General features: G+C 43.1%; 1 protein-coding gene across 1 annotated transcript in view; it reads left to right on the top strand.

Moving 5' to 3' along the window:
• Window positions 1-21,907, top strand: part of LOC310991837 (protein HIRA-like) — a gene marked incomplete at both ends in the record, with an annotated part of 45,496 nt that extends 23,589 nt beyond the window's left edge. Inside the window, 16 exons of the mRNA XM_083979768.1 lie at window positions 354-424; window positions 567-672; window positions 2,017-2,238; window positions 2,335-2,420; window positions 4,325-4,522; window positions 5,403-5,546; window positions 6,730-6,952; window positions 8,667-8,777; window positions 15,394-15,542; window positions 16,500-16,661; window positions 16,790-16,848; window positions 18,585-18,690; window positions 18,865-18,987; window positions 20,372-20,535; window positions 20,632-20,720; window positions 21,791-21,907. Of these exons, the coding sequence (XP_083835894.1) occupies window positions 354-424; window positions 567-672; window positions 2,017-2,238; window positions 2,335-2,420; window positions 4,325-4,522; window positions 5,403-5,546; window positions 6,730-6,952; window positions 8,667-8,777; window positions 15,394-15,542; window positions 16,500-16,661; window positions 16,790-16,848; window positions 18,585-18,690; window positions 18,865-18,987; window positions 20,372-20,535; window positions 20,632-20,720; window positions 21,791-21,907 (2,130 nt within the window). The remainder of the gene's footprint in view (window positions 1-353; window positions 425-566; window positions 673-2,016; window positions 2,239-2,334; window positions 2,421-4,324; window positions 4,523-5,402; window positions 5,547-6,729; window positions 6,953-8,666; window positions 8,778-15,393; window positions 15,543-16,499; window positions 16,662-16,789; window positions 16,849-18,584; window positions 18,691-18,864; window positions 18,988-20,371; window positions 20,536-20,631; window positions 20,721-21,790) is intronic.
• Window positions 21,908-22,812: the final 905 nt, after the last annotated feature.

Raw genomic sequence — 22,812 nt, 5'->3', positions numbered from 1 at the left:
ATAAATAAATATTATCAGCAGACATCCATGCAAAAAAAAAAAAATTACATACAGAAACATGACATTTCAACACATTTATCTGTGAGTAGAACGTTAAAACTTTAATTCTTCTTGTATTGAACAAAACATGAATGTTGAGTTAGATATTACTTAGTCTTGTTTTAGCCAAGTATTTGCTACAATACATTTTCCCCAGCTATATTTTTTCAAGTTCCCTGTTAAAGGGCCAGTCTTAAAGTTTGTAAATTTCCGGTTCATTACCATATGTTCCCATTCATTCCTATGGAAAGTAATATATATAGGGTTAGGGTTAGGGTTATACAGTATATGACTGGTCTGTGGTCTCTCTGCAGCTGACCTCACTGAAGCGCCCTCTGGTGGTCATTCACGACCTCTTTGATAAATCCATCATGGACATCTCCTGGTGAGTGAACACAAAAAACAAAACTTTACACATGTGTGAGTTTAACGGTTTAATAAAATATATTTACGATGGTGTAAACGTGTGGAGAAGATGGTGACTCTGATGTATTCATGTATCGTGTGTGTGTGTGTGTGTGTGTCAGGACGCTGACGGGTCTGGGGATGTTGGTGTGTTCGATGGACGGCACCGTGGCCTATCTGGACTTCTCACTGGACGAGCTGGGAGACCCGCTGAGTGAGGAGGAGAAGGTGAGACGCTGCGTCGGTTACCATGGGAACATCACTGTCTGTTCTGCTGTTGTTGAAGCTTCGAGTCACGTGACTTATAGACCATAATACACTTTAAACACTTTAAACCACTGACATGTAACAGTAGATTGAAGAAACAGTTTACAATCGTTTTCCTTCATAGACCCGATGTCAGATAACTGTCCTCTACATTATAGGAATAGTTCACCCAAAATTCAAATTTCACTCATTATCTCCTCCCCCTCATGTGGACTAAGGGCTCTGTCAGTATATTTGTGCTTTTTATGTCATGTATGTGTGGTATGATGATGTTGAATTTTTTTAATGTTTTTAAATTGCACATTTGGAGTTTGGGGAAACGCAATTTCGATCCCCTGTGTAACTGTCAGTTACATTGTGTGATTGACAATAAAGTTTACTGAACTGAACTGAGAAGTTTCAGAGTCCTCCGTGGCTTCTCTGAGTTACAGGGGGTCTCGGCGTAGCAGTGCATGTCCATATAACGGTTGCAAATGGATACCAACTGTCTTCTTAACAAAAAGACACACCAAAAAACATCCAAATACCTCCATGCTGCTCGTATGTAATGTCAGTCTTGTATTGAAGCCCCAACATGAGAAATTGTTCCGCTGCACTGACACAGGAAGAGCAGTGAACTGAGACACTGGGAGCTTCCGCTACAAAACAAGCTTAAAATATAGACTTATTTAATTTTTTTCGGAACAATTTCTCATGTCGGGGCTTCAATACAAGAGGGACATTACAGGAGTTGTTGATCACGCCTGGTAGATAGTGAGGACCATCCGACTTTGGAATACAGGTCACAGTGATGATGAGTGTTGTAGCTGTCTCCAGTAATGAACCTCAGGGCTGAATGATAAACGGTGTCAAGTGGATGTAAAGTTGTAGCTGATGCATGCCTGTATAAGATGTCTCCATAATCTAAAACTGACATAAAAGTTGCTTCAATAAGTTTCTTCCTGCAGTGAAAAGGAAAGGATGATTTGTTTCTGTAGAAAAAGCCTATTTTTTGTCTTAGTTTGTATGTTGAGTCTCTGAGTCTGGATCTTCAGTTACAAACATCAAAAAAGGGATTTTGAACGAGTTTTTCAAAGGAGGTTAAATCGAAAGCAACTGGACTTAGTTATTTGTCTAGGCCTAGACAAATAACTAAGTCCAATTGCTTTCGATTTAACCTCCTTTGAAATACTATGACCTGGAAAAATGAGAATATGCACCGACTTATCGATTTTGAACGAGGTTTTTCTACTTGAAAATCTTGACGTTGTTAAGAATCCAGGTCCAACGTCTCCTCTGTGTCTCTCCTCTCTGTGTGACGTACAGAACAGCATCCACCAGAACATCTACGGGAAGAGTCTGGCCATCACCAGCACCGAGGCGCAGCTCTCCACCACCGTCATCGAGAACCCCGAGATGCTCAAGTACCAGCAGGAGCGGCAGAACTCGGCCCAGAACGCCGCGGGGCCGGGCGCCGCCGGGCCCGAGGCCGCCGCCCCCAAACTCAACAGCGTGATGAACGGAGAGTCTCTGGAGGACATCAGGAAGGTGAGGAGGATGAGAAAACATCATGATGGGATGTGAACAGTGTTGTCAATGTGTTGGTTGAGTTCTGGTGCTGAACGTGTTGTTGTTCTGGTGCAGAACCTCCTGAAGAAGCAGGTGGAGACGAGGACGCCGGACGGACGGAGACGGATCACGCCGCTGTGCATCGCTCAGCTGGACGCAGGGTATTATATTACATTACATTTACATTTAAAAGGATCAAGTTAAATATAAATGGATTTAAAGGACAATTCCGGTGCAAATTCAACTCGGGGCTGTATTTTCCTAGAACATTTTAGGCCTAAAAGAAGGAATCTTTTTTTTTTTTTGACATTTTTTATTTTTATTTTGTGAGAGCATTACAATACAGTAGTTACCTTTAGGGAACATACAATGTTACTTCTGCCACTCACAATAAAACAATTTTTTTATACATACAAAACAATGAACAAAATACACAAAGTTAAATGAATTACATCTGAAAACTTTGAACAAACTGGGAAAGATAGACCTACATAAAAGAGCAAATAAAGAAATGTCTACCAGGGAGTTTTGAAGTAAAGTATGAGTGATACAGATTAATCCTAAAAGAAGGAATCTGAAGATTTTCAGTTTAATTGCTCCTGTTTTGCGGTAGTTGTGTCTGTCCCCGCATCGCCACGGCAGCGATGAATGGGAGCGGATTGAAGTTCTGCTGCTTAGACTGTTTACATCCCTCAAAGCCACAGACAGCGTCAGATGGCGACTCAAAACATGCACCCAGAAGCTTATTTACTTGAAGCAAGTCAAGAGTTGATATTCCTGTGTTTATGACACAAACGGGAGCTTCCCACTGCATGTGAAAACATCGTCAACTTGGGTCTCTTGTAAAACTAGTTTTACAAACATGTCGGCTTGCTTGAAGTAAATAAACTTCTGGGTGCATGTTTGAGTCGCCATCTGACACTGTCTGTGGCTTTGAGGGATGTAAACAGCCTAAGCAGCAGAACTTCAATCCGCTCCCATTCATCGCTGCCGTGGCGATGCGGGGACAGACACAACTACCGCAAAACAGGAGCGATTAAACTGAAAATCTTCAGATTTTTCTTTTAGACCTAAAATGTTAGGAAAATACAGCCCCGAGTTGAGTTTGCACCGGAATTGTCCTTTAACTTAAAGACTGTTTTCTCCTGTTTAATGAGACTTGATGCACAGCTGCAGTTACAGAGCTTTTAGATTTCGTTTCCTTTCAATTCACGTTTATTTAGAAAAAAAAGTTTAAAGCAGTTTTTTTTGTGGTTGTTAAACTGATGATTCAGTTTTTTGAAGTGAGTGACTAAACTGTGATCAGTAGCAAGTCTTTCCCTCCCAGTGTCTTTAGTCTCTAGTTTGTGGCGGGACTCGGGAGTGGGATCGCCGTTTAAATTAGTTTCAGTTTAAACAAAAACACATCTTGGTTGACCCGTTTTCCAGTCATGGAAAACAAGAAATGAATGAATTTTATTTTCAATGTCTAAAATGAAAAAAAAGAAGAAAAAAAATATATATATAAATCATCAAATCATAACATGCACCAGTTCAAAAAAGGAGTAGGAAGAAGCTGTTTTTAAGTTCCCATACATTTCTACTCATCATGGAGTTCATATATCTATCTATCTACTAGATGAATATCCATATCAATATACATAAATACTACATCCATAAAATATATAAAACACATATATACTACATAACGGTTAATATCCATATCAACTTATAATAACTCATATGTTTAGCAATTTATTTTGATCCCTCATCTTCCATAAACCTATTTAGAAATAACTTTTTATGCCCTAAAATAAGTCAAATGTCCTGGAAAAGCTTGAGTTGTCCTGAAAAAAACAAACTTTTTGTTTTGTTCTATGATAAATTTAATTTGTCATCATTTCTAAGCATGTCACAGTTTATTTCATAGATAGGTCAGAGCCACAGACTGCACATATTTAAATCAGAGAGGAATAAACATAGAAACATGCACGTACAACAATAAAGTTTAACTGTAGAAAAGAGAAAAGTTCTTGAAAAGCTGAATGGGAAAGTCACGCTCTTCTCCTTCCTCCTCCTCTCTCAGGGACTTCTCCCCGGCTCTGTTCAACAGCGCTCCCATCCTGCCGTCGGGCTCGTCCATGTCCAGCCAGCTGACTCCTCAGCTCAGCTCCGACTCCAGCCCGGGTCCGGCCTCGTCTCTGGGGCTGCGGCCCGGCCACGACGCCATGCTCACCTCGCCGCCGGCCGGCAGCGCCGCCAAGGGCCTGGACGACAAGGACGGGTACCGATTTATTATTCACTTATCCATGCATTTATTTACTTGTTCAATCGTTTTTGGTTTTCTCTCCTTATTTATTAACTTTATTTATTATTTATTTACTTCTTCTTTTCTCTTCCTCCCATTCGCACAGCTTCTTTCATTCATTTTATTAGTTCAGTTCAGTTCAGTTCAGTAAACTTTATTGTCAATCACACAATGTAACTGACACACACAGGGGATCGAAATTACATTTCCCCAAACTCCAAATGTGCAATTTAAAAACATTAAAACATTAAAAAATTTCAACATACATTTACCACACATACATGACATAAAAGCACAGATATACTGGCAGAGGCCTATGATGTTGTGGGGAGATAATAAAGTGCAATGTGAAAAGTGCAAAGTGCAGAGCAGCAGAAACAATATTATTAATCAATTTATCTGTCTATTCTTATTTATTCACTCACGTCCAATTCCACTTAAGCATCCATCCTCTGCTCCCTCTTCCCTTGTTTCATTCTTTCATCCTTTATCCCGGCTGTCCCTATTTCTTCCTTCTTACCTCCAGAATTAATGCTGTCATCAGTACTATTATGAGTTATGTTTGCTATTTATTATGTTTGCTATTTCGTGTTTGTTATTGCGACCTACGTCACCGTCGCGATTCTTTAATTTCTTTCCTCATCTCTGCACTATTACCATCACCACACTGCTACACTGCACTCGAACTACACACGCACATCTTGTGTATCCATTGCTGTACGTCCGTTATGTTGTTTGTCGTGTGTTTCACAATAAAAATTTTTTTAAAAAAGGACGGAGACAAGACGCTTCGACTCTGGAGTTTCCTCATCTTCTCGTCTTCTCCTTCTCACCTTCTGTTTCCTGTGTTTTCCAGGGTGAAGTCCAGTCTGCTGCTCACCTCGGCCTCCAAGATCGAGCCCATGAAAGCTCTGGACTCGCGGTTCACAGAGAGGTCGAAGGCCACGCCGGGCGTCACCGCCGCCATCACCTCCACCGCCGGCCTCACGCCGCTAGACAGGTTCAGTACAACGGCCTCACAGACACTAATGTTACTGAGTCAGCGGGAAGCAGAGACACAGCAGGAAAAAAACCTGCAGAGTTTGGGCTCATTTGCTTCTTTAACACGTCTCCTTTCAGAATAATGGGGAGAAAAAATGGTAGAAAATCCACATTAAGGGTTTTATTTTAATTCATTTCATCTGTAAGTTTCTCTTAAATTTACCAAATGTTAGTCTGCCCCATGTCATGTCAGGTGTCATTGTAAAGCTCTCTCTCCTGAACAATGATGTAGGCTCCAAAAAATCATATTTTCCTTTGTATCAGCAACAAATCGTAAAAGTATGATTTATATTAACAATCTATGTAATTCTACAGTCCAAGTCTTTAAAGGCCGTTTTCCCAGAATTAGTTTTTCAGACTCTGAGCTAGAAATCTCCACTTCAGCAGCACTTACAGACACCAAACCTTCCAGTTTGATCCCTTTCTATATTCTGAAGGTTTTTACAGAGGGGGTTGTTGATATATCATTCACAGCCTGATTTATACAACGTTTTATTACTAAAAACATGGAGAAATTGGATTTTCTGGGGGCTGGTGACAGTATTTTCTCATTTACAGAGTGATAAAAAGAGAAAATCTCCTCTGTAATATGTCAACAAAATAAAACAAGAATTTTGAAAGGGGCTTTATCCAATTGTTCAGATTTCTGTTCTGGAAACGTATGCAAATTAGTGCATATTTCATCAGACATTCCCTCATTTACATATTTAAACATAAAATTTGACACAACTTGTAATACAAAAATACTTGTCTTAATGTGAGTGATAAACTTGTGACGTTTAATGGCGATATTAGTGGTGTCTCACCTTAAAGAAAAAGCTAACATGTAAAATAAATGTAAAATAAATGCAGGAAAATGTGTAAACTAATATTTTGTCATCACCAAAATACATGTATTTTACATTTGTTTAGGCATTTTACAGTTTGATTCTGTATTTACAGTGAGGAAAATAAGTGTTGCTCTTATTACACTTGATCAAATGTGAATTAATTGATAACCTTTATATGACGATGTTATTTCTGGATTATTTATTCTCTCTGTGTGAAAATCGACGGTTCAGTTTGAGTGAAGTGGTTCAGCAGGAACGAGAGAGATGAAACATACTGAGACTGTTCTGTTGTGTTGCCGTGGCGTCCAACAGGCCGAAGGACGTCGTCTCCGCCCTGAAAGACGTGAAGACCAAAGAGGACACGAGCAGCGACAGCGAGGACAAGATGGCCGCCATCAACAAGAACCTGGCGTTCGGCAAGAGGAAAGCGGACATGCTGATGGACGGAGCCGAGGTGGTGGAGAAGAAGAAGAAGGGACGGCCGCGGAAAGACAAGATGGCCGCCACGCCGCTGGTCCAGCAGCCGTTCACCCAGGTAGAGGGAGGAGAGACGGACACAGCTGGTTCTCTAGGAAACATCTGGAAGCTGCTGCTGGTTCTAAACATGGTGTTGTCTCCTCTTCCTCCTCCTCTCTCCTCCTCCTTCTCCTCTTCCTCCTCCTTCTCTTCCTCTTCTTCCTCTCTCCTTGTCTCCCTCCTCCTCCATCTCTTCCTCCTTTCCTCCTCTTCTCTCCTCCTCCTCTTCCTCTCTCCTCCTCTCTCCTCCTCCACTTCTCCCCTTCCTCTCTCCTCCTCTTCTTCCTCTTCCTCTCTTCTCCTCCCCTTTCTCCTCTTCCTCTCTCCTCCCCTTTCTCCTCTTCCTCTCTCCTCCTCTTCCTCTCTTCTCCTCCTCTTTCTCTCTCCTTCTCCTCCCTCTCTTCCTCTCTCCTCCTCCTTGTCTTCCTCCTCCTCCTCTTCCTCTCTCCTCCTCTTTTTCCTCCTCCTCCATCTCTTCCTCCTTTTCCTCCTCCTCTTCCTCTCTCCTCCTTGTCTTCCTCCTCTCTCTTCCTCCTCTTCCTCCTCTCTTCCTCCTCCTCTCTCCTCCTTGTCTTCCTCCTCCTCCTCTCTCTTCCTCTCTCCTCCTCCTTCACTTCTCCTCCTCTTCCTCTCTCCTCCCCTTTCTCCTCTTCCTCTTCCTCTCTCCTCCTCTTCTTCCTCTCTCCTCCTCCTTCACTTCTCCTCCTCTTCCTCTCTCCTCCTCTTCCTCTCTTCTCCTCCTCTTTCTCTCTCCTTCTCCTCCCTCTCTTCCTCCTCCTTCCTCTCTTCCTCCTCCTTCTCCTCTCTCCCCCTCTCTCTTCCTCCTTTTCCTCCTCCTCTCTCCTCCTCTTCCTCTTTCCTTCTCCTCTTCCTCCCTCCTCCTCTCTCTTCCTCCTCTTCCTCTTCCTCTCTTCCTCCTCCACCTCCCTCTCTTCCTCCTCTTCCTATTTCTCCTCTCTTCCTCCTCCTCTCTCCTCCTTGTCTTCCTCCCTCTCTTCCTCCTCTTTTTCCTCTTCCTCCTCTTCTTCTTCCTCCTCCTCCCTCTTTCTCCTTCTCCTCTTCCTCTTTCTCCTCTTCCTACTCCACTTCTCCTCCTCCTCCTCTTCCTCTCTCTCATTCTCCTCTTCCTCTCTTCCTCCTCCACCTCCCTCTCTTCCTCCTCTTCCTATTTATCCTCTCTTCCTCCCTCTCTTCCTCCTCTTTTTCCTCCTCCTCCTTGCCTTCCTCCTCCTCTTCCTCTTTCCTCCTTGTCTTCCTCCTCTTCTTCTTCCTCCTCCTCCCTCTTTCTCCTTCTCCTCTTCCTCCTCCACTTCTCCTCCTCCTCTTCCTCCTCTTCTCCTCCTCTCTCTTCCTCCCTTTCTCCTCCTCCTCCTCCCTCTCTTCCTCCTCTTCCTCTATCCTCTCTCCTCCTTGTCTTCGTCCTCTTCCTCTCTTCCTCTCACCTTCTCCTCCCTCTCCTCCTCCTCCTTCCTCTCTCCTCCTCTTCTCCTCTTTGTTTTCCTCCTCCTCTTCTTCCTCCTACTCCTCTCTCTCCTCCTCCTCTTCCTCTCTCCTCCTCTTCTCTCCTCTTTGTTTTCCTCCTCCTCCCTCTCTTCCTCTCTCCTCCTTCTCCTCCTCCTCCTCTTCCTCTCTCCTCCTCCTCCTCTATCCTCTCCCTCTCCTCCTCCTCCTCCTCTCTCCTCCTCCTCCTCCTCCTCCTCCTCTCCTCTCCCTCTCCTCCTCCTCCTCCTCAGATCACTCCTCCTGTGGAGAGGGAGAGCAGCAGAGTAGCAGCTCCTCCTGCGGCTCCTCTAGTTGTTCTCAAGCTGCCGACACCGAGCACAAAGAAGTCCTTCAGTCTGCAGGTAACACACCTGAGAACTAACCTCACACCTGTCGCTCATCTACAGCAACAGCTGGAGAAGTCTGTTATGTTGTCTTTATTTATTTATTTAGTTTTAGTTTTTTTTTATTTGCACATTATAAAACCTGTATAAACAATGAAAATAGTAAAATTAAACATTGTGCAGGAGAGGTAGAAGTCAAAAAAGGCTTATAACAGGGATGCAAACGAAAAGCGAAACTCGCTTTTTTCATGACCAATTAGGTGACTTGTATGAATCATTCAGATCCGAAGATCTTTTTGTTTTGAGGGGGGGGGGGGGGGGGGGTCTCAGCGTCTCAGCTGGGGTCAGTAAAATGTTTTTCTAACAGGCTGACGGTGACAATCACGTGAAACTGAGGAGAACTCATTCATGGTTTCTGATCATACTGATAACTACCGACCCCCAATGTTGACGCGCGACGTGCGTGCTCGTTACCCAAAGCGGCGCGTGTCCGCGTGCAGTCGGTACGTACATTACTGTGTCAGGCAGGTGTCTCCCACGGAGCTCTGCCCCGTTTCAGAGGTGAAGGAGAGACGTCGCCTCCGCGATGTAGAATGTGTTCAATTAAAGTGAAACTAACACATTATATAGGCTATACGTATGTCCATTACACACTTTTAGGCCTTAAAATGTCTTAAATTTGTTGAATTATTGTGTTCAAGTCTTAAATAATTTTAGACAGGTCTTAAATGTTCTTATGCCCACCATGGGCGAGCATTTCACTCGCATTTGCCCCTAAAAAAAAAAGACGTGTGAACCAGGAAAATTACAAAAAAGAAAGAGCACAACCTGCGATTGGTCCAAAACTACAAATCCCACAATTCTCTGCCTCAACAATAACAGTAGTTAGTGTAAGTAAGAGAGAGTGGAGCTGTAGGTGAAAAGAGGAAACAACGCCACGTCTGGTCCTGTTCTATGTTGTTCGTTCACACCGTAACCGTTTATTCGTTACGTCCGCGGTGTAAAAGGCCGTGACGCAAAGACGCGATTAGGCGCGAGACGCGGTATACGCGACTTTTTTTTTTGCGATGCAATACACGCGATTCTTTTTGTGCGACGGGACCTTCGCGTCTTCGTCTATTTCATCGTGTTTGGTGGGAAGCCAAACACGGGGCTTCCCACACAAAACACCCACACAAACACGAGGAACGCTTTTTTTTCGCGCGAGCTTTTACGCGCAACCAAACGCGAGATACGCGAGTTAACGCTCGTTTTGACTCGTGTCAAAAAAAAATTCACGAGCCCGCCAACAACTTTTTTTTTTTTTTCAAAGGAGGTTCAACTGGACTTAGTTATTTGTCTAGGAAGACGTTTCACCTTCATCCAAGAGGCTTCATCAGTTCATGTAGCATCTGACCAGGCTGGGACTGGTTCAACTAACTGGTGTGGAGACTCAGTATAAGCCCAGTTGCTTTCGATTTAACCTCCTTTGAAATACTATGACCTGGACAAATGAGAATATGCACAGGCCTACAACAACATTTCTGCTCTCACCAACCATGGTTGAGGTCACAACGCTGCGCTGTAGCTGCTCTGGAAGTCCGAGACACTGAGGCCAAACGCCGCCGTCGCTTCTGGTCCATGAGGCGAGTTCCGGGCTGATGAGCTACAGAGACTGAGCAGCGCGTCGCTGTGTCGGACTGTTTGTTTGGATTTAATGAAGAAGCTGCACAGAGTCAGGTGAGCAGAAGCTGCCCCCTCCCCCGCCCCTCACCGTGGAGCCGCTGCTGTCTCACAGCCGCCACCGACCCCTAGAATAAAACACCACCGACCCCTAGAATAAAACACCACTAAGCCGTGAAGGGTCGGCGTCGCTGCGTGGATGAAATGCTGACGACCAAAACAGCCGCCACCAGGTCACTGACTAGCCTATATAACGTCACTGCAACATGCGGCTCTCAGTGCTTGTCGGTGTTGTGTCTATAAATTGTGAAATAACTTTTCCTCGATAGAAATATGAGACGTGGTCGACAGGTTTCATTCATCCATGTTTTGGCAGACGATACAAATAACCAATGATAATGAGATTTCCACCGCGCCGAACCAATCATGTGGCTGGAATAGAGCCAGTCAACAGTAACATGTGCATTTGTTTGGGTTGCTGCAGACGTGCACATCAGCTGACACCGCCGGTAAAAGAGAGAGAGAGAATGAGTGTTGTCTCGAAAAAAAAACAGTAAAGGAGAACTTGGACAAGTGACTGAAAAGACGCGTGGTGCGTAATGGAGACACCAGGCAGCTGGAGCGGACCGTGGTCACGGTGCGGCCGCTCTGCTGCTCATCTCAGTGTGTGCGACAACTCATTCATGGTCTCTGATTACACTGGTAACAGCCTTCCTATTCACCTCCAATGTAGACGCGACGTGCGCGCTCGTTACCCAAAGCGGCGCGTATCCGCGTGCGTTCGGTGCGACGGCGCTGCCGTTTTCCCCCCGTGCATGTCCGTTGCTGTGTCAGGCAGGTGTCTCCCACGGAGCTCTGCCCCGTTTCTACGGTGAAGGAGAGACGTCGCCTCCGCAGACCCGGCTGCAGAAACAAATTAAAGGGGGGGCATTACATTTTTTCAGGGGGGCGCACTTTTTCAAACTATTTACTGTCTAATGTAGTGTAGTTTAGTTGGTAACACTTTACAATAAGGGTCCCTTAATTAACGTTAGTTAGTACATTATTAAGCATTAATTAACTGTTTACAGATATATTAAAGCAGATATCAGCTTCATGGCTGTTTCGGCTAATGCTGCGTTCAAGGCAGGCTTTTGAAACCGTAAGTTACAGCTTCAAGTCACAACTACGACTTGGTAGCGTTCCAGGTAACCCGTAGCTCGTGTTTTTACCATCCTGTTGTCTGTGAAAGTTCCCTATAACGGCCACTCGTAACTTCCGACCCGTGAACTCGTACCAGATCGAACTGGTATGACTTCACAGGAAGGAAAAACACAAAGTACGAGTTTCTTTGAACGCACCATGAGTTAGCAGCCCCCGCCCTTGTCAGGCATCAATTGGTCCTCGTGCTACGTCACCACATTCACGCGCATCCCTTGGCTGCACACACAGCCCTTCATGCCGTTCTCTCTCCTCATTGGATAACACTTGTATCCCACAAGGAAAATTTTCTCCTCGGGTTACAGCAGAGCAGAGTGACGGAGAGACTCGTGTTTAGGCTGAAATACTTCATGTAAGTGATTGCTGACGGAAAATAGGACTATTTAGGACTTATATTAACAAAAACATTCCACTGATATCTGCTTTAACAATCATTATTATGTATTACTTAGGATTAGGAAACAATAATTAATGTAGCCTATAAGTAAGCAGTTTTGTAATGTATGTAATGTAATGTTTACTACTCAAAGTTAGTTCATGAATTATTAAGTTGAATGATGTAACTAGTTATAATTATGTATGCATTACTCAGCATTAATTAATCCATTAGTTTATATATTAATGCTTAATAATGTACTAACTAACGTTAATTAAGGGACCCTTATTGTAAAGTGTTACCGTTTAGTTTATTATTATGAATCCCCATAAATATGGTTATTATGGATCCCCCCTGTAACACATTTGAGGCAGTCTGGTTGTACTCTGAGGAAAAATAGAGGGAAATGACAATATTGCTTTTTTTTTTTTTTTTTAAAGCAGATTTACCTACTGACTGAGGTTCCTATCATTGTAATTGCAAGAATGGCTGAAGTGTATGAAACTGAACTCAGAACTGGTCTAGTGTGGAGCTGTGGCTGGAGAGCAAAAACAAAACTCAAATTTTAAATATTTTGGCCTGGACCGGCCAGTGACAATCCTTCCTCTGCTTCACCATGGAGCTCTTCAGGCCACTGTCTTCTTCCACACTTCTGCCCTATTCTCATCTCTATCTTGATAGCTGGAGCTACTGTCAGATATCTATATGACAGAAGGCCCACACATGCTTTAGCTTTACACTGCTGAATAGTTGGAGCAGACATTTTCAGCCTTCTATGATTATAGAATTAGCTTTTACAGCACACACACACACACACACACACACACACACACACACACACACACACACACACACACACACACACACAGACGTGCACACACAGAGACACACCTGTTACTCTGCTGACTGCTGTCTCTCTCTGTTCCTCTTTGCTGCTCTCTGGACTGGGCTGCCTAGCTGTTCTTTTGGGCTAAGTGAGCATGGATGGTCCAACTCGACCGGTGTGGACCATAGACTGTAAGGTGTGGACGCGCTGGTTCGAGCCGCGCGTGATCGCGCGGAAAATATGAGTCTTTTTTTTTTTTTCCAACAACCGCGGGTCGGTCCGTTACAGGCTTAATGAGCAGGCTCTCAGAGATTCAGTCAGTGCTGCGGTGATGATGGGCTAGGAGGCTTTGGGCTGTGTGCATCAGAGAGTTGAGATCCTACAGGACGAGCACCTGCGGTCATCGTCGCTAATAAAGATAGGAATAAGAGAGAGTTGGCCACTCCGAGGTAAAAACCAAAACCCAAATAAAATTAACAGCTTCCAGTCCAGGGGGGGCACAGCTGACTCCGTGGGCGGGCACGGCCTGCCCAGGCCCGCCCTTGCCGCCGGGACTGCGCCTCCGCGATGTAGAATGTGTTCAATTAAAGTGAAACTAACACATTATATAGGCCTATATGTCCATTACACACTGAATGGGATGTTAAATCCCATGTCTTTATTTCTTCAGTTTATTTTAATAGTAATAATTATGACTAACATTCAGTGAAGACCTAAAAATCAGTATCTCCAAAATTGAAATATTGCAATGGTTTTTATTTTTTCAAAGCATTTTTAATATAGAAATGTTGGCCCTCTGAAAACTATGTCCATCTATATGCACTCAATACTTGGTTGGGGTTGAACTACTGGAAATTGACCTTTCTGTGATATGATCCCCCCCCCCCCCCCCGCCGTCCTGACCCGTTTGCATCCCTGTTATAAAAATACCTCCCCTATGAAAAAACAACAACAGTGGTGGTCTTCAGAGTAGGAAGACAACAATTATTATATTTTATATTTATTTTGTTGTTTTTATTACATTTATTATGAGTTGGAATCAAAATAAAATTATATGTTCAATTTTAATAAGACTACACTCAGTCTTCAATAAGACTAAAGACCACAGAAAGATTAGATTCAGACCCTTCAGACGACCTGAATTTTAACAACAATTTATCGTGGTTGAGAAATTTTTGGTCACCGACACCCCGACCAGGAGTCTAGTTTTGTATTTCTTTGCATTTCTCTGCCTAGTCTGAATCTTCTATGACGTGAACCTTGACATTGACCAATAGGAGGACAGAGCTCTGACGCTTTGTTTACACGTAGTGAAGCTACGTCAGCTCTCTTCGTGGAGCAGTGCAAGTTAATGGTTTTGAGGTGAAGACCTTTTGTTTATTGTATATATTTTAGGCTTTCTGCCTTTACTTGACAGATTAGTCGAGAGAGACAGGAAACGTGGAGGCAGAGAGATGAGGAGTGACAGGCTGCAAAGATATGCTATACACCGAGTCGGCAACCAAGGAAACGTCACTTCCGGTCAGAGCCGTGGGGGAAAACAAACCGATTCCCCCATAGACATACGTGTGAAAACGCGGCATTTTAAACCTTTGTCTAACGCTTGTCCGCTGTCATGTCTTAGTTTGAATCACTTGTATATGCTGACAAAGAGCTACGTATATATTAAAAAACTCATCACGATCCGGGTCGATTGTTGTCCGCACATTTTAAAATATTGGCTCTTTCACAGTCAGTCACAACCAAGGAAACGTCACTTCCAGTCAGAGCCGTCACATGGTTGAGTAAGGTATAAAAGTTCAGGTTGTGGTTTTTCAATTTATTTGTGGTGCAAAATGGTACACAACAACTCTTAGGCATCGTCTCCGAGTGTCTAGAGCCAGTCGGCGGCGACCAAGGGAACGCCACCGAAACGTCAGAGCCGTGGGGGAAGACACACAGTTCCTCCATAGACAGACGGATGTGACTGACTGTGAAAGAGCCAATATTTTAAAATGTACGGACAACAATCGTTGTCGAGTTTTTTTAATATATAGCTCTTTGTCAGCAGATACAAGTGATTCAAACTAAGACATGACAGCGGACAAGCGTTAGACAAAGGTTTAAAATGCTGCGTTTTCACATGTATGTCTATGGGGGAATCGGTTTGTTTTCCCCCACGGCTCTGACCGGAAGTTTGTCGTCTCGCCTCCCTGATGACCTATGAACTCACGCAGCGTCGTGGTCGATGATTGTTCGGAGTCGTATTTTTTTTATTTTTTTTTTTAAGTATATTTTTTGGCTTTTCATGCCTTTATTCGATAGGACAGTTGAGAGTGTGACAGGAAATTGGAGGCAGAGATGGGGGGAATGACATGCAGGATAGGGCCGTCCGACGCGGGACTCGAACCGGGGCCGCCTGCAGCGAGGACTATAGCCTCAACACATGGGGCGGGTGCTCTACCAACTGAGCTAAACACCGCCCACAGAGTCGTATTTATTTACTTGTAGACAGACTAAAGTGTGTGTGTGTGTGTGTGTGTGTGTGTGTGTGTGTGTGTGTGTGTGTGTGTGTGTGTGTGTGTGTGCAGGCGAGCATGGAGCCGGCCGTCTTCCTGGAGGTGGAGAACGAGGTGTCTCTGGTTGCCGGGACGCGGCTCAGTCAGCTGCGTTGCTCCAGAGACGGACGGGACTGGAACACGCTGCTGCCCAGCTCCGTGGTGACGGCGGCCGGCAGCAGGTGGGACGAGCCACATGTCTTTATGTCTTTATGTCCTCATGTCCTCATGTCTTCATGTCTTCATGTCTTCATGTTTTCATACTCAGCAGCATCTGGTTCACATGGAGCCAAATATTCAGATTAGAATCAGTTTAGAGTCCAAACCGAATGAAAACGCTGCAAATAAATATCCCTATCTCAGTCAGAATAAACAGAGGTGGAATAAACCTTTTCTTAAACTGAAAGAAAGAAAGGCAAGGCATCTTATATAGCGCAGGCAACTCAATGTGCTTTACATAAAGGCAAAACATTTAAAAAGCTTAAACAGCATAAAAACAAACAATTTTTTAAAAATTGTAAAACATTAAACAGAATTAAAAGCAAGAGCAAAGATGAATAAAACGTAGAGAGAGAAAAGAAAATAGATAAAGTTAAAAATTCTTCAAAAGAGCTCAGCTAGAAGCACATGAAAAGAGAAATGTTTTTAACCTGGATTTAAAAAAGAAAGTAAAACGACATCATTTAAACAGTGAAACTGAACGTCGTCTGGTTTTGTTGTTTCTGTTCCGTGTCGATGTAAATGTGTAGCGACGTTTCTGCATTTGATTGAATGAAAGAGTTAACACAAAGGTTTCCAAAGTGCTGTGCAGTAAAATAAACACAATAGAAACATAATAAAAATATAAAATACAAAAGATAAAAAACACAATAGAATATAAAAGAAAAGGAGGATTTTATGAGGAGATTTAAAATTAAACAGTGAGGAAACAACAAACAACAACTACTGAGCTGATCAGACTATAGAGCTCCATCTTTGACAAGTCGCTGGATGTTTTCATTTCGTCTTTCTGAAAATTAAAATCTGACGCGGTTCACATGCAGCGGCTCATGGAAACAGTTAAAACCTGAAAAAAAACCTGGTAACCCAGAGAGATAACAGCTGTTTCTTCCTCCTCTCTCTCTCCTCCTCTCCCTCAGTGAGGTCATCGCCGTGGCCTGCGAGGACCGGATGCTGTCGGTGTTTTCCTCCTGCGGCCGGCGGCTGCTTCCGGCCATCCAGCTGGGAACGCCGGCGTCGGCGCTGCACTGCTCCGCCCACTTCGTCATGGCTCTGACGGCCGGCGCCACGCTCTCCGTCTGGTCAGATAAAACCTCTCCCCTCACTGCTGCTCACATTTATTTAGAGTTTCAGGGTGACGATTTGGAGCAGCCGGTGACTGACTGGTGTTGTGTTGTGTTGTGTTTGTGTTTGTGTTTGTGACCCACAGGGACGTTCAGAAGCAGAAAGCTCTGGTGAAGAACGAGTCTCTTCTCACTATTTTATCTGGTGAGAAACTGCAGCATGGGACCACACAGGAAACATTCATGAGACACTGAGGGAACTAAATACACTCAGAGGATGATATGAGGAGAGGAACAGGATAATCTATTCTTATAAACAGATCTGATCAACTCTCTTTAACACATTAGAATCAGTTCTTTGGGTTTTATAGGTTAATAAACTGCTGATTAAATATAATTCTTTGTGTAGCAGATTTTTAAAGGAGACATATTCTGCCCCTTTTCCACAACTTAAAATAGTTCTCAGGTGTCTTTAAGACATGTCTGTGACATGTTGTGGTCAAAATCCCCCAAGGATCAAACATCACAGCTCTGTTCATCCTCTCTAAACAGCCCTGTTCAGAACGGCTGGTTTCAGTGTTTGTCCCTTTAAATGCAAATGAACCACTGCTTGCCCCGCCCCCTTCTACCGGTACCAGGTAGGGGTGGGGTTATGCAAATACGAAAACTAGTTACATCACCGAAGACAACTGAGCTCGAAAAACCACGTGGATTTCAACCTAGGGAGCCTGCAATTTATATATATATATTTTTTGTCAATTCTCACATTTTGGGGTTGGAAGGCAAAACAAACACCCAGATATAAGTTAAAGAGCCTTCAAAAAGTGATATTTCCATAATATGTCCCCTTTAACGTGGAAACAGTGAGATCACAGTAGTTACTCTTACGTGAAAGTGACCAGGGTGCAGCGTGTTCAACTGACGTCATATTTTTTTTTTTTGTGATCAAGTTTTTATTATTTCATCCCCCCCGCCTGTTTTACAATATGCCTACATTAAATCAAATTCACAGTTACTTAATTGACATATATACATACACCACCTTAAATCATATATATATATATATATATATATATATACCACCGTACATCGTACATATACCACCATACATCATATACAAAATGAGTACGTCATAACCATGTGGGCTATTGTCCCACCCTTATCCCACCCATACCACCCCTACCCCTCTGGCTTATTTCCCCCCTCCCCTCCCCCTTGCTGGATTTAGTCTCTGAACATAAAGGGGGAAGTACATCACATACAGTTCAATTAATTAACACAGAAGTGTCAAGTCCCCTTGTCCCTCTCCTCTTCTACTAACAAATGTCCAAAGAGTACACCAGTAATAATGGAAATAAATAATTAAGTAATATTGAAAAATAAAAATAAAAATAAAAATGACCATCCTGAGATAAGGGTGATCTTATCAGTTGACGTCATATTTAAACCTTTATTTTAACTCATGGTCACTGAGGTTTCCTTCATTTACCAGGATGATGAGTTTACAGCAGCAACAGACCATAAATACATTGAATTACAGTGAAAAACAATCGCAGACACCAAACATTTAAAATCATATTCTCCAGCCCCGAAGCCTGTTGGAGAATATTCCAAGAGTTTGATTTCTATGAATATAAAGATTTATGTTAATTAGACAGAACCAGTGTTTCCTGTGACTTTTCCTCTATTTAAAGGTGTATTACACCTGATGAACCTGAATGTTTCTATTTCCACCCTCATCACACGACTCTGATAAAGTTTTATATGATGAAGTTTTATAGAAGAAGTTTATTTATGTAGCACATTTCCTGCCAAAGAGCATAAATGAACAAAGTAAAGCCATGTATTGTGCAGTTTTATACAAAAAATTATCATTTAAAAACATAAAAACATAAAACACACCTCTCCCTGAGTGACATCGTTGTTGTTGTTGTTGTGCAGGTGCTGACGCCACAGTGTCTCAGTCTCTGCTGACTCAGCAGGGCGTCCCCGTCATCGGCCTGTCCAACGGGAAGTCGTACTGCTTCAGCTCCTCGCTGGAGACGTGGTGAGACACCCACACTCGGCTTCATTTATTTATCTGTTTATCTGTCTGTGTTTGTTTGGTTTGTTTCCATCAGACGAGTCTCTGTGTCTCTGTGTCTCTGAAAACTAAAATGATCTAAAACACGATGAACTGAGAAGACGCTGAAGGTGTGTGTGTGTGCTCCGTCTCCCTCAGGACTCTGATAGCAGATAAAGGAGACTCTCTGGTCCAATGTGCCGACTTCAGGAGCTGCCTGCCTACCCACGATGCACCTGTGGCCTCGGGGCCGCTGGCTGTGATGCAGGGACGCAACCTCAAGTAGGAACTCACGTCGTCTTCCCTCCACCTGTCAGCGCTCTGTGACCTAGCAACCTGATCTAAACTGATGCTCAAACAGAACTATTCACCGATATGTTCTTAAGAAATGTCTTAAGAAGAAAATTAAGAAGTTCATAAGAAAGTTCTTAAGTGCACTTCCTCAATATTTTCTTAAGAACTGTCTTAAGAACAGTAATTTCTTATGAATTTCTTATTTTTCCTAATTGAGAACTTCTTAAAATACGTCATTGCATTGCGTTGCATGCACCAACAAACAGCATATAGTTTGAGTCTTAACCGGTCACTCACTAACCATGGATAAGGACAAAAAGAGATGCAGAAATTTTCAAGGCAGGAGCTTGAGGTTATTGTGAATGAAATTAATGTACGAAAAAAAAATACTCTTGGAAAATCAATAATAGTATGGGAAAAGGGTGGGCCAAAGTGGCTGAAGCTGTGTCGGTGGTGGGAGGGATCCTACGGCCTTGACAGTTAACTAACATGCTAACTAACAGTTAACAGGCTCTTTGTGTAATTCATTTAACATATATTTACTTACTATGACCTACTATAGTCTAAACTTGTCTAAAATTATTTGAAAAAGGTGATATTAGAGGCTAACCTATTTACTGTAGGAATTTTAAGACAGGTCAAAGTTGTCTTAAAGTTAAGAAAAAAGTAAAGAACAAATTTGAGAACTTTGATTTCAAGAATATCATTTATTCTTAAGTTTTTCCTTAAGAAGAAAGTTGAGAAAATACTTTTTTGAAGAATATGACTTCTTCTTTTTTCCCCTTCTTAAGACTGAAGTTAAGAAAAAAATGACACTTAAAGGGACAACGAGGAGTTTCTCCATCGGCAGAACGAAAGATTCCGCGACAATAAAAAAAGTCTCATATTAATGTGGATGAATCTACGTTACCACTTGTTAATGGGCCCATTTTCGATAAATATATCGTTCTGTCTCTATGGTTATTTTGTTATTATTAGTGGTGGTGGAAATGCTGGGCGAGCCGACCAGCGTTTCTTTACTTTCGGTTTCGTGGCGAGTCATGAGAATAACGCCGCCGAATCTCCGTTTATGGTCTGAACTACGACGGAATGAAAACATGAGTCTGTCTTGCGCCGGTCAAAGAATTTCACGGTGCGGAGGCTCATAAATCTAGTGGAAAACGCTTCACTTTTCCAAAACTCCTCGTTGTCCCTTTTAAGAATATGTTTTTTCTTAAGAAGGTTTTGCGAATCTGGCCCCAGCTTTGTAATTAATTAATTAATTAATTAATGAATTAATTAATTAATGTGTGTGTGTGTGTGTGTGTGTGTGTGTGTGTGTGTGTGTGTGTATCTCTCTGTGTGTGTGTGTGTGTGTGTGTGTGTGTCTCAGCGCGGGGCGTCTGGCGTCCCGCCTCTCCTCCACCCCCCACCACCTGCAGCAGAGCATGACGCTGGCCTTCCTGGAGAACCAGCTGGCGTCGGCGCTGACGCTGCAGTCGGCGCAGGAGTACCGCTACTGGCTGCTCATCTACGCCCGTTTCCTGGTCAACGAAGGTACCGTGACAACGCCGCCTGGCAACGCCGTCTACACACACTTATTAAACACTGATGCATAACTCTAATATGTATGTGTGTGTGTGTGTGTTGCAGGCTCAGAGTACCGTCTCAGAGAGCTCTGCAAGGAGCTGCTGGGTCCCGTCCACAAGTCTGCAGCCTCGGCCTGGGAGCCCACCACTCTGGTACCACGGCAACAACAACACTGCTCACATCATACATACAGTAGATCTCATGTCACGTCACACAGCGCCATCTTTAGGACCGACGTGCAAAGGGGCGGAAAATTTCCAGTAAATTTCCAGAAACTTTCCATCGGAAGTTAAGCTGGGGAATTTTGGAAATATGCCAAATTGGAAACTGAAAATGATTGCAATTTATGGGAATTAACTGGAAATTGGGGGTAATTAAACAAGCTGTATCATATCCAAACATAAATGTAAATATTTAGTTTTGTCATAAGCAGACATCCATGCAAAATAATACAATTAAAAAACATGACATTTCAACAGATTTATTTGTGAGTAGAACTTTATCAAGTTTTAATTCTTGTATGAACAATCAATTCCCGTTATTTCCCATGGAAAGTTTCAAACTTTAAAAATTCCCGGAATTTTGCAACCCTCTCTGTCGCCTCGTGGTCTGCGACAAGCCTCACAAAAAAGTGTGGACTAACCTTTTTTATTACACGGCTCTACTGAATGCTGCTTTCCGAGTAATTATATTCTATTTTTTTATTTATTATTATTTATTTATTTAGCACGAACAATATCATTTAAAACACCATGGACAATCATCATGACTGGGATGTGCAAAGGGGGGTATGAAACCCAAAAGGGCTTATATAAAAATCTCACCCACATTATTCAAAAACCAAATTTGTTACAGGTTAAAAACAATAACATAGGATTCCGTATATATAGATATTTTGATTCTGCATCTTACGGTCTGTTATTTCTCTATAACAGACGGCAGAGACCTTTCTACTGCAGATATTATACTTAATGGCCATTTGTAGCTCATACAACCCCACTTCAAAAAAAGCTGAATTATCCCTTTAAAGTATCTTTTTTTTTGTTGTAGTCACCGTTTCTTTTTGTCAGCAGCTGTTTTTGACCGACACATCTTTCATCGTAGCTGCGTCCGGGTCGCCTGTAGGTCCTCAAGATGGCGCTCACAACCAAAATGTGATGTTGATGATGCTGCTGCTGCTCTGTCACCACGGTAACGGCCATTGGTTTCCCTCTGCCTCCAGGGTCTCCGTAAGCGGGAGCTGCTGCGGGAGGTGCTGCCGGTCATCGTGGAGAACCTGCGATTCCAGAGACTGTTCACGGAGTACCAGGACCAGCTGGAGCTGCTGCGCAACAAATAACACACACACACACACACACACTCTAACACACAGACACACACACACACTTGTTGGACTCTTCATGAAGCTGGCTCGGCTCGGCTCGGTGCAGGTGAACTCTGACGAACGCTCACCGGGGAGCAGCGGAGCTTCGACTTGTCTTCTTTCTTTCTTTTTCTGTTTTTTTTTTTTTTTACTCCACAGTTTCAGTTTGAACTGCCGTCTTCTTTTTGTGTGTGTGTGTGTGTGTTTTCTGACCTATGCACCTCTCTCCTGCCTCCTAATCATGAACCCGTGAAGATGAATTGAAGAGAGACGGTCGTAGCTCCAGTTTTTCGATCAGAGGAGGAAGAAGTGAATCAGAACGGATGTAAAAAGGAGCAATACGCGAGTTACCAAAGTGATGCCTTTTTAACGTGCAGGAAGAAGCACAGGGACAGAATCTGCACGGTGGCGGCGAAGAGGAGGAGGAGGAGGACGAAGAGTCGGCTGTTGTTGGACTATAAATGACTTTTTTTCTTTTCTTTTTTTCTGATGCCAAAATGTGAAGAAGTCGAGTCAGAAAAAAAAGGGATCTGAGAGCGTTTTTACGTGCAGCTGAGAAAACTCCACATGAAATAGAAATTGTATTTGTTCACTAAAAGAGGAAGAAGCACAGCAGCCGCATCTCCATCATCTGATTCCTCACACACACACACTCATACACACACACGACGACGTCAGACTGAATAATCAAGTAGAGAAACAACAAAACGCAGCTCGACAACGCAGAAATCAGCAGTTAAAGGGATAGTTCACTCAAAATTGACATTTCTGAACTCATTATCTACTCCCCCTCATGTCGACTAAGGGCTGGGAGAAGTTTCCATATAACGGTTGAGAACGGAGCTCACTTTTCTTCGTCCAAAAAGACATCCAAATACCTC

Source organism: Trachurus trachurus (genome assembly GCF_905171665.1).
Source record: "Trachurus trachurus genome assembly, chromosome: 9".
NCBI lineage: Eukaryota > Metazoa > Chordata > Actinopteri > Carangiformes > Carangidae > Trachurus > Trachurus trachurus.
Note: the sequence above shows the minus strand (reverse complement) of the source record. Positions and strands in the feature narration are given on the sequence as shown.